This window comes from Periplaneta americana, chromosome 13 (assembly GCF_040183065.1).
Source record: "Periplaneta americana isolate PAMFEO1 chromosome 13, P.americana_PAMFEO1_priV1, whole genome shotgun sequence".
NCBI lineage: Eukaryota > Metazoa > Arthropoda > Insecta > Blattodea > Blattidae > Periplaneta > Periplaneta americana.
This window is the reverse complement of record NC_091129.1, coordinates 146,002,293-146,014,814: the sequence shown is the minus strand read 5'-3', so window position 1 is coordinate 146,014,814 and position 12,522 is coordinate 146,002,293. Positions and strand designations below refer to the sequence as shown.

The 12,522-nt window shown below is 34.9% G+C and overlaps 1 protein-coding gene across 2 annotated transcripts in view; it reads left to right on the top strand.

Moving 5' to 3' along the window:
- The window catches only part of Cow (Proteoglycan Cow), a 1,076,490-nt gene that overhangs the window by 826,528 nt on the left and 237,440 nt on the right, over positions 1-12,522 (top strand). For both annotated transcript variants that reach the window (XM_069844415.1, XM_069844416.1), the window contains exon 4: positions 1,954-2,127. In XM_069844415.1, coding sequence (XP_069700516.1) covers positions 1,954-2,127 — 174 coding nt within the window. The remainder of the gene's footprint in view (positions 1-1,953; positions 2,128-12,522) is intronic.

Sequence of the window (12,522 nt, the reverse complement as noted above, 5' to 3'; positions counted from 1 at the left end):
TTATGACGATAGTCTCAAAAATTAAGGGACACCCTGTATAAAATGCATCTCGACTGCGTTATGCATGTAAACCGACGCAGGACCGCGGAGTATGTATGCTCAGCTGGTATGAAATGTGTTCATTTGTGTAATCGGCATCTTGTGTGGAATGCAGCCTGGCGAACATTTGCAAATTCTGAAACAACACTTCGTTGTAACACATTTGATTGTTTCTAGACATTTGATAGAAAAATGGTATTAGGTGTAAAAATCTATTGCATAAGCAGGAATTTTATGACAGTAACACTTTATCTTATATTTGATAACCAGTGAAAATCAAACGAACCTAAAAAACTTAAATAAAAGATTATGATTCATTGAGTTTTACTATTATTTTAAATGTCTGCATTTTTTTTTTCGGTTCTTACCTATACTCCGTGTCTGGAATCTGTAGAGTTAGTCGGCGCATTTGGGTGGAGACGGAGAGAAACGAATGGGCGGAGGCTAGCTTTGCGGAAATGTGTTGCGGGCAGCATCGGCTTGCGGCCGCTAAGAGGTAAGGTACGCTTGGCAGAAGGTGAAAGTGTGGCATCTTAAGGGGAGAGGATGGTATTTTTGATGAAAAATTACTAAATTTTCAAAAAAATATATTCTTTAAAATACTCTGTGATATGTGTGGATTGCCATTTTTAAATTTCCTGCATTATGGATTTTTAAATCACTCGCCCACTTTTATTGTTGTTTCCGGTAAATTAAATTTTCTAATTTTTTTCTTTAAAATACCATTTTACATGTGTGGAATGCATTGCATAACATTTTGTGGGTATTTGTGCCATTATCGGATGTTGAGACGACATTTTTAAACTTCCTGCGCCATGGATTTTTAAATCACTCGCCCACTTTTATTGTTGTTTCCGGTAAATTAAATTTTCAATTTTTTTTTCTTTAAAATACCCTTTGATATGTGTGGAATGCATTGCATAACATTTTGTGGGTATTTGTGCCATTATCGGATGTTGAGACGTCATTTTTAAACTTCCTGCGCTATGGATTTTTAAATCACTCGCCCACTTTTATTGTTGTTTCCGGTAAATTAAATTTTCAATTTTTTTTTTCTTTAAAATACCCTTTGATATGTGTGGAATGCATTGCATAACATTTTGTGGGTATTTGTGCCATTATCGGATGTTGAGACGTCATTTTTAAACTTCCTGCGCTATGGATTTTTAAATCACACGCCCGCTTTTATCGGTTTCCAGTAACTTCATTTTTTTTGCTACATTGTCAGACAAAATGAATATAATTTCTGAACTATTAAAGACACATGCATGAAATTTAGGACACACATTCTTTAGACTATTAGGAAACTTTTCTCTGTAATAGAATTTTGTTAATTGATTTCATTTTAAAAATACGTCCGTTTGTTTGCAAGAAAGGAAATCAGAAAATTGTTAATAAATTTTAATTGTTTATTTTACAAACGTAGGGACTAATATCAAAATTCTGTTACAGACAGTTTGTAGAACATATTTTTGAAAATACATTGCAAAAACTGTTTGAATCTATATTTAAAAACGGTTTAGATATATCGGTTTTAGTATAATCCTGCATTGGGTATATTTGTTTTTCAAATTTGGGCCCCCAAATAATTTTTTTTTCTAAATATTTTTATTTGGTTGAGTTGCCACAGCTATGAGCTCTCTACATACAAAAAATTAATAATTTACACCAAATAGGAAAAAAGTTTTAAAAAATACCATCCTCTCCCCTTAACTGCAATTGAGTTCAGATTGAAATGATCCCCTCTCTGCAGTCGCGAGCTCCCTTCAAGCAATGCCTTCCCTCCAGAGAGATCACTGGACTAGCCGTCTCCACTCACTACTTGCTTAGAGGACTTGTTTTGTCTCCTATGCTTCCCAAAATCATAATTTAAAAGTCTTGGACAGTGTGTAAGAGTGTGTTTCTTTTTCACAGGGACGTGGTGATCCCTAAGTCTAAGTTCCTGGCCGAGGAGGAGGCGAAAAGGAAGGCGGCGGCAGCAGCAGCGGCGGCGGCGGACAGCGATGAGGACGACGACGGCGATGATGACGTCTTCTACGACAGCGAGGACGACCAGGACGACGATGACGACAGCAGCGACGCAGTCTCGTGAGTAACTTTGATATTTATATCTTCTTATTAAGTGCACGTGTGACAACTCTTAGCACTTCAATCTGTGGTGTTGAATTGGTTTCGATTGCATCATGTAGTATAGTCCGCGTCACCGTTTTTGGCGTGTGAAATAAGTAATGGGAACGTTAAATATAAGTGTTTTACCTTTTCCGCAGTCAGTCAGACAACTGTATTTGGCAAATGACTGATGTGACGTGTATAGGAAGTGATACCATTCTCAACTGCATTAACAACATGCTCACAAACTAGGCGTTATACTTTAGAACACACGCCAAAAACGCTGGCGCTAGCTGTACTTATACCGCCGAAAAAGTGGGGAAGAGAGTAAGGAAGAGCGCCCACTGGAACGACAAGCGACAGCAACACGACACGGATTTGATGCTTTGCTTGTTGATAACGTGTATGTTCTTATAGGCCTATAACTTATTGAAATGAACGGAAGCCCACTCATCTTATCAGACAGCAACTCGACACTATCTGTGTTGTGTTGTGTCGCTCACAGTGCTGCAAGCTCCACTTTTTGTTCTATCAGTTGTGAGTTGGTAATACAAGGGTTAAGATGAGAGACGATCCTAATTTCAATATAGCCTTTATTGAACTTATTAAAGATTTGCCATGTCTTTTGATGCTACATTTATTTTTCGGATTGAAAACATAATAAACATTTTATCTTATTTACACAGAATAATTTACCGCTCAATATTATAACAGGGCGAAATATCCTAATAACCTTTACTCACTTTCTGCTATCTGGAGCTCGGATTTCATTCAGCTCTAGAATATTACTGCTTTCCATTGACTCGCTAAAGGAATATATAAAGGATTCTGTATAAGCACAAAATGACAAAATGTTAGGAGTGTCCGTAAATAGGACCTGTCCGGTATTGGCCCCTCTACCCTATAAACATATTGTAAACACATGTTTTCTTTGATGTGGACGAGAAACGAACAATTATTATTTGTCTGATGTATAAACATATGGGCCTATTTACTTGGTAGTTATCAGAAGGCGTTCTTCAGCATTGGATGAAATCCTGAAGTTAGTGTTCTTTTTATAAATTGTAGATCCAACTTTCTGTACCAAAAGATTAAACGTTTCTCTACTCATTCTGTAGAATATTTTAAATCTTTCTGCGTATATATTTAATTCTTTGAACAGATTAAAAGCAACGCGTTGTTCTAAATTAGCATGCCAAAAAGGATGCACCCAGAATCGTCTCCAATGTTTTCTGTCTCTGTAATTTGATATTAGCTAAATTAACTAGATTGAGAACGTCCTCATCCTCCGACAACATGTTGAATGACTGAATCAGTCCAGTGAGTACCAGGTCACTTTGCTGTCATGTTGCTATCATAGTTCGTGTTGGATCAGTGTTTTTGTCGTATCTCTGTCATATTAGTGGGCTCTCTGCCTAAGCCTATTTTAGAACTTAACCTACTATTACGTCGCACGTATTTTTTACGTTACTTTGACAACCCCTACAGTCTACACAAAACTAGAAAAGTATTGACAGTTCAGGGCTTGAAGGGATCACCATGGTAACCGCTCAAACCAGCCTCACCCATGTAGCAATATCTTTCTGGGTTCCCATTGCCAGTGAACATTATCCTGAAGTATTCTACATTCATCCTGAGACACCCTGTAGTTGTCACATTTTGTACATGCGCCATTTCAGATCATCTGCACTGTGGAATCGGACAATATAAAAGTTACCGAAGCACGCTCCCGTAATTGTACGCACAAAATAAAGGCAGACTGCATTAAAGAATCAGCTGATTTCTCAAGACCCACTATAATTTTTAAAAACATTACGAGAAATAATGAGGACTTTTTGAAAATTGACACTTTTCTATTAAATAATAATAATAATAATAATAATAATAATAATAATAATAATAATAATAATAATAATAATAATAATCCGTGGCGCTACAGCCCGTGAAGGGCCTAGACTGACCAGCCGGCTGCTGGCCTCACTCCCACATGTCGAAGCAGAGGTGGACGATCATGGAGGTACCGTGTGGTTAGCACGATGATCCCCCCAGCCGTTATAGCTGGCATTCGCAACCGGATTTCGCTACCTATCGTACCTCCCCAAGTGCATCACGATGCTGGGTGGGCACCGGTCCCATACACTGGCCGAAATTTCATGAGAAAATTTCTTCCCGCATGAGGACTCGAACCAGCGCGCATTCCGTAACGCGAGTGCCAGGCAGGATGCCTTAGACCACGACTCCACGGCGCGGGACTTTCTATTAAATACCTACGCTATATAATTTATGTAGGATGTCTTATTTCTGAAATGTTATTCAAAACATTGAACGAAATTTGTATGTTTAAACTACGAAGCTAAATACTGAAATTTCGATTACCACCTACTACATTGCTTTAATGTGTGGTGTTGACTTTTGTTTTTGTTATTGAAGTTATAATTAGCTCCATAATGTTGTTTACTGTTATTTTCTGGGTTGTGCAAATAGTACTTTAAAAGCCAAATAGTTTTATTTGTTATTAAAATAACTTTATAATTATTTAGTACGCTAATCAAATCTGTGTTTATCTAACAAGCAAACATTTTCTGGGGGGGGAGGCAGATAAAAAAGTAATTTTTTTCTTCCACCATGTTAATAAAATCAAAACAGATGCTTATATAAATTTTGGCCACGCAATTACGAGGGCCGTAAATATTTCTCTTGGACCGTTTACACAATTTAAACACAATTTCAATGGAAAAATTTATTGGAACAGGTACAGCAAATGTTGAGCTATTTTTCAACATATTCTCCACCGAAATTGAAACATTTCTCATACCATTGGATCGACAGAGAAGTGCAGACGGCTCTCATATACTGGTTCCGATTCCAGGAGGCAGCCTTCTACAACACAGAGATACAAAAATTGATCCCACGGTGTGACAAATGTCTCAATTCCGGTGGGGAATATGTTGAAAAATAGTTCAACAATTGCTGTAGCTGTTCTAATAAATCTTTCAGTGAAATTGTGTTTTCTTTCTGTAAACGGCCCAGGGAAACTTATTTTTACAGCCCTGTAATTGCGCTCGAGCGGTCAAAATTTGTGTAAGCACTTGTTTTGGCATTATTATTAACATTGTGGGAGAAAAATATAACATTTTACCTGCCACCATGAGAATGTTTACTTGTAAGCGCAATATGAAGTTTGACATGTTCCAGTATGCCTAGTTCATTAATATATTCTTCACATAGATTTAGCCAATGCGTTTAAATTGATAATATTTATGTTACAGTTGAATTTACGCGTTTCAAACTGGTACTGATACTCATTGTATTTCCATATTAGTTGCTGCAGAATTATCATACACAAACTAGTAGTTCATAACATTGATAGTAGCTTGTGAATATTCATTGCTAGGTTTATAATTAATTAAATCGTTTTGCGTTTAAAAATCATAATCTATTACGAAATTCTGATATTCACATTCATCCATCTGCCTAAATTTTTAAGTTCCATGGTATGAAAATCATAACCAGAACCTTCTCTAAAGTCCACACCTGTGGAGTAACGGTCAGCGCGTCTGGCCGCGAAACCAGGTGGCCCGGGTTCGAATCCCGGGGCAAGTTACCTAGTTGAGGTTTTTTCCGGGGTTTTCCCTCAACCCAATACGAGCAAATGCTGGGTAACTTTCGGTGCTGGACACCGGACTCATTTCACCGGCATTATCACCTTCATTTCATTCAGACGCTAAATAACCTGAGATGTTGATACAGCGTCGTAAAATAACCCAATAAAATAAATAAAACCTTCTCTAAATAGCTAATAAAGGATAAAGTTTCGATCAGTTCAACATCTGTCTGCAGTAATAACGAATATTATTCTGAAATTTTCCTCTTTAAAACTTCGTCTGTTGCTGAGAAAAAATTTACATCGACACAAAGTGTTACTTCCGAGTTACAAAACATTACCAATAACAATTAAAGAAACAGATAAGAGTAATGTGCTACAATTTTCATAAGTATAGTATAGGAGATAAGACCTTATTATGTGCCGTGGTTATATCGCCAATAGGTAAGGAGGGGAAGATAGGTTTTAGCCTGACATGAACTTCCTGTCTGTAGATTCGTATAAACATGAAACAAACTCTCTTTCTGTTAGCTCATTCTTTCCCCTGTCGCACAGCTCACACGTCAGGTCTCGCCACCTCACCTGTATCTAGTGTAAAATGGTTACAGCCAGCGCCAGCGTTTTTGGCGCGTGTCCTTCAGTACAAGCCCAAACAGTGAGCCAGTACAACTGAGAATGGTACCACCAAATACACGTCACGTCAGCAATCTGCCAATCATAGTCGTTAGTCTTATCGTCCACACACTGCGGCAAAGACAAGATATTCGCACTTTTCGTTTCTGGGGTGTGTCCTTGTGTACAGCGCCCAGTCAGTGACATCTGTTGCCATTTCAGCTGAGAGTGGTACCACCTTCTAGACACAAGTCACTTCAGCAATCTGCTAATCACAGTTGTCAGCTTTCTCGCTTACAGACTGCAGCAAAGATAAGATACTCGCTCTTAACGTTCCCATTACTTATTTCACTCGCCAAGAACGGTGCCTTTGGTTATAAGTAGACTTCGTTGAATTGCCACACGCAGCATGCTATCAGGTTGCCGATGTACGGTAGTATAGAGGAGGTGAGCGACAGCCCGGTCTCGTAGTATAAGCAGTTCATGTTAAGAGTTGTGACCGGTCCAAATAGATAGAGCAGCTACAGCTAATTTATACCTATGCAAGCACTTGTTTTTGCATTACTGTGGTTGGAATAGTCAAAGCTTAACATTTGTTCAGTGCAGACAAGAATTATGCAGAACATTACAGTAAAATAATGGAGGTAATTGATGCATTGGATAGCACAGACAGTTCCGCTGTTGCACCTGTAAAATCATTGCCTTCTGAATATTGGAAGATATTGTGTTCACCGACTCTAATTTTAAAATCTTGTGCAAAAGCATCATCCTGTTAGAATCGTCTAAACTACAACTCTCAGAAGCCCTTAATATAGTGGATAAAGTATCACAAACCGTTATCCAAAATAACAATTCACTAATTTCAGAAAAAGTGAAATGTAAGTTGAGAAACATTATTGCTAAAAAATTCTGCCTATTCACAACGTCGTATTATAAATGATGTGGTATCAGGTCACGACAAGACGTCTGACGTTGGTGTACTAAAAAGTTGTGACTTTCCGTTCTTCAAATATGCACGTATTACATCGTGTGATGTTGAACATACATTTCCCAATATAAAAACTGTTTAAGTGACCATCGGAGGAGATTACTTTGCAGTCGCTCAAAATTTACGTAACTCTTCACTGCAATGAACATATTCAAGAATGATGTGAGTATCTTACATTAAATTTTCAGAGTTAATATATCTCACTATAAAATAATTGTGTATTTACATGTTTAGACATTTCCTACTTCAATGATCATTCATTATATTTCTTGAATGCAGGATACAGGTTTTATTGTAACCGCAGTATACTGCTCAGTGTTTACATCAGAGGCATATTCCATCCTTTGCACGCCCCTTTGTCATACAGTCTATACCGCGTGCGCAGTAAACCTTACGATTCTCGTGGCAATTCCACGAAGTCTAGTTATAAGTCTTTTAAAAACAATTATTTTTAAGTAAAATTTCGCTTCCTTAATAATTCTACCACAGTCAGTAAAATTACTAGTTTTGTTGTAGAATTGGGAAAATATTCTTTCAAAATATTTCATTCGGAAAACACATGAATTGCGCGATCAGAATGGCTCTAAAATATCTTTCGAAACACCTAAATCATTTCTGCATATAATGCAGAATATTTACGCATTGCGCAGTTTCCATATAAATCCAGGGTGTAGTTAATACTAAATAAAATCCTTCAATAAACACTGGATGAAGCGGAAACATTTTCAACGAGTGACCGTAATCGTCAATGGAATTGTATCCATTTAGAGCGATATGTTTATTTGCTTCGAAAATATAGTTATTTACAAAGAAAACATTGGTGGAATATGAAACTAATATTTGGATATTATTTTCATAAACATAAACACATTTAGTATTTCCACATTCGTACATTTGTAGTATAATTATATAGATTTGATTGTATTCACAGCTCACATATGTTTATCGCGCACACAAATGTTCAATATTGGATTCATTTCTGAGTATAATCTAAATTTCTGTGAAGTCTACCATGATTGCTTTCATTTTGACGCACACACTTAAGTAGGGGCATCACGGTAGCATTCATAGGCCTATTTTGTCCTTAATATTATTAGAAATTCATTAGTATTATCCTTTCATATTAGATTAATAATACATGCATTAAATATTAGATAGTGGTACCTTGTTAATAACAATTTCATATACAGGGTGTAACGAACAAAAAGGTATGTCAGAATTTTAGGGAAATATTCACTAACTATGAGGCATGCATTTCCAAAACCCTCTAAATCGATTCTAGCAAATTATTCAGGAAACGAAAACAAAATTCACTGCTTTTGCTTCGCTCCACTTGTTAGAAATAAACATTGACTTCAATCTAAATACAGTTTTGTAATTACTTAGTGAATAACAGCTTTTTTATGTTGTAAGTCGTTTGTTTCTGAATCATTTTGAAAGTTGTATTTAAAACTATGAATTTAACTGATATCGTCATGCAGTGCTGTCTAGAGTTGTTTAGTCAATTCTACTTTTAAGTTTGATACTATATTAGACCTAATAGACAATTGGTCAGCGTCTGAAATGTAACATATTTGTAAGAACTGAGGGCTCTTACTTTCAGCTGGAAAAAAGATTTCCAATTAAATGATAAGCCTGTGCTTGAACTTTAGATGGCGTAGAATTGATTTTACGTATTATTTTGCATCAAACGATGCCATTTTAAATAAGGTGTTGTACTGTCTTATTATTTTTAAAATGCTATCAAAATTTTGCATAGAATAAAACTTAACGGAAATCGTTTTCAAAGAAACTTTTGCTATGTAATATTTTTCATAAAAATCAGTAATAAGCGAGATATTTCGATTTAATTCAGGCCCCCTTATAACCCCTCTTTTAAATAAAGTATTTTGAATTTCGTATAGCATAAGATATAAGTTATAACAAACTTAATTTATATTCCAATTTTCATAGAAATCGGTTCAGTCATTATCGCGTGAAAAGGTAACAAACATCCAGACAGATATACAAACAAAAATTTCGTAAATGTGATTTTTAGTCCCAGGACGGTTAGTTATGCATGTTGGCACCAATTATTTTTGGAGAAGCGAAAATTACCAAAAAAAAAATTGGTTACAGATTTATTATTAATATAGATGAGTAGGTATTTAGAGAATATTGGAAAATTAACTATTTTTCAGATGAACTTTTTCACTATATGTAGAGCCCTTTGGAACATTATTGATACATGGGTTAATAAGAGATAAAAATATCATTTTGCTGAAGAAGTAGAATTAGAGGGTTAATTGGAACTGTATGCCTCAATTATTCTTGTTTTTGTCTCCTGATTTATAAATTGGAGTAACTATTGCATTTTTTAGATTATTTGGTTAGATACCTTGACATAAACATTGATTAAAGTTAAGATTTCGATTAGTAAAATATAAAAAATAAGAACACCACAATTTTTGACAATTACTTGGTTGTGCTTTTAAGAATAATTTTAACAAGGTTCTTAAATTCATCATTGACTTCATCTGCACTGATGGATGGAAAGCATTCTGCTTAGCACAAGAGGAAAAATCGAGTTTGTACGAAAACACAGAACTAATCAAATCCCGCACTGAATTAGTTTTTGACTATAACAATCTCTTGATTAAAAAAAAAAAAGTGGAAGTTATTTACTGATTTTTTTTGGGTAAATTTTCGAGACATTTCTTGCAATCAACGTGTTTTGAAAGATCCACAAGTTCATTAGGGGTGCACAGACACCCCCAGCATCCCCCGTAGCTCCGCATATGCTGCATATGTCTTATAAATAAAAAAAAACTTGGACTGATGCTTACTATAATGCAAATTGCTGCTTAAAATTAATAAAAAAAGGTTCGATTTAAATTCACTTGTAATTAATAAAGATAAAACAATAGCTATCCCATTTTCTTTAAATAATAAAGGTAATAAACCAATTTCATCTATACTACAAATTAAAATGCATAATTCTGATTGTTCCGATATAAATTGCAATTGTTCAGTTATTAATGAAGTTAATGAGGTCAAGTACTTAGGTATAATTATTGATAATTGTTTAAAATGGAATAATCATATTCATTATATTTGCAATAAATTACGTAAAACATTATGTTACTTTGTTATTCTAAGAAATATTTTGTCAATTAACTGTTTACGTGTAATTTATTTAGCATTATTTCAATCTATATTTATGTATGGTATTATAGGTTGGGGTGGAACTTATTAATCCAGCCTTTATCCGTTAATTTTACTACAGAAAAAAGTATTAAAAATTTGTTTAAAAAAGCAGAAAGATTACTCAACAGAATTGTTGTTTAAACATTTCAAAGTTTTCAACATTAAACAAATGTATTATTTTATTTTATTAAAATATTTTCATAGAAATTTTAATAACCCTGAAAGGTATATACATAGGCTAAATATAGAACTAAAAATATGAATTCTCTGCGTTTGTCTGAACCTAAATGTAAAACCAACGCAGCTTTTTATCATAGCATGAGTCAAGGTCACAGATTATTAAACAAATTTTATTCCAATAATATTTCAACCACGAATCCTCTCCAAATTAATAAAAAAAATTGTATTGGAATTATAGTTTGGATTTAAACATATTTAACACTATTTAATCTGTATTCACTCTCAATTTTAATTTTATTTTGTCTATATTGGATTCCCCTCCTGAGCACGAGTCTTACTCATTCAAGAGTGGGCTAGTTTATCTTTCATTGCATTTATTAATTTGTATCCATCTCAAACTTACTAGCAATAAAAATAAATAAATAGAATATGGCTATGTGTCAGGAAGTCTGGTATGCATTCGAGCGCTTTATTGACAAAAACAGTCTCACAATTTGAAATTTATTGTATAACTGCCTAACTATATAAATTAGTTTGTTTATTAGAGTTAAAAGGAGAGATGGAATATGCTCTTCAATTTCTAAATATTAAACCCGAAACGTTTTGTACAACAGAAGGCCGTGAAGGCACCATTCCTCCTCGTTCTCCGAACGTTGTGGCATTACTCGAATTCCTGCTGGCTGAAATTAATTTTCCAACCGGTATCCGGGTTCTCTGCATACACTTATTAATTTAGGACTGCTCCGGTATATTTATTTACAGCATTGTAGACGCTGTCAGACGACAACCCGTCCGGACGAAGATTCTGCGCCGCCTTGTGCCAGAGTTTTATTAAATTTATGTCTTCATTATGTCACGCATTCAACACGGAGCCAGTGTCGCCTCCCATCATACGAGAACACCTGTGAGACCGAAACAAGCGGTTCGTTACGATATTGCCCTTTCTTAACATAACATTAGCTCTCATATACAGGGTGTTAAAGAAAATTCAGTATTTTGAGAAGTGGTAGTATTCATAAAAACAAGAGAACAGAGCCTAATAAAAATGGGTCAATCATATGTCCTAGAATTAAAATTTATACGAAACAACAGCTTTGAAATTAGTAGCCTATTGTAAGAACAGAATATCTTCTAATGTGACCTCTTTGCTTGTTTCTTATTGGGTATACAGTATCATATCGGAAATGCAGTAAACAAAGGGTACCAAGGTGCGAGTCCCTAAGGAAGGAAAAAAACATACATTTGAAAATACACATATAATTGAAAACAGTAAAGTTTAATTAGAATGAAAACACAAAACATTTTGAAACTCTTAAATTAATGAAAACACTTCACTGTTAATGTAATAATTGTAACTAAATGTAAATAACTTAATAACTTTGTGTTCATAAACACTCCTTTCCAAGAATAATTAAGACAATTTTTTTCTTCTTCTTCTTCTTCTTCTTCTTCTTCTTCTTCTTCTTCTTCAAGCGTCATAATTTATATTCCAGAAGTAAAGATTGATCAGTTTTTACTCAAGGTTCTTACAGATACTTCAGTCTATGAATCTTTCATAAACAAGACTGGCTTTCGAGTTCCTACGGAAAACAGGAGAAGTCATATCTTTTCTACATCATAAATTGTAAAGGTCTTTCACCGGTCTTCAGACCAATTGAATCGGTGAGATGCAAAAGAAAAAAAAATTCCATTGTTTCGTCATTCCAAACTTAGACAGTCATTTTGTTCCTCATGGCAAGCCCTTTCTATAAAGAAAGAAAATATTCCTTCATTTTTACTGTGATAAAATCAGCGGTGATAGTTC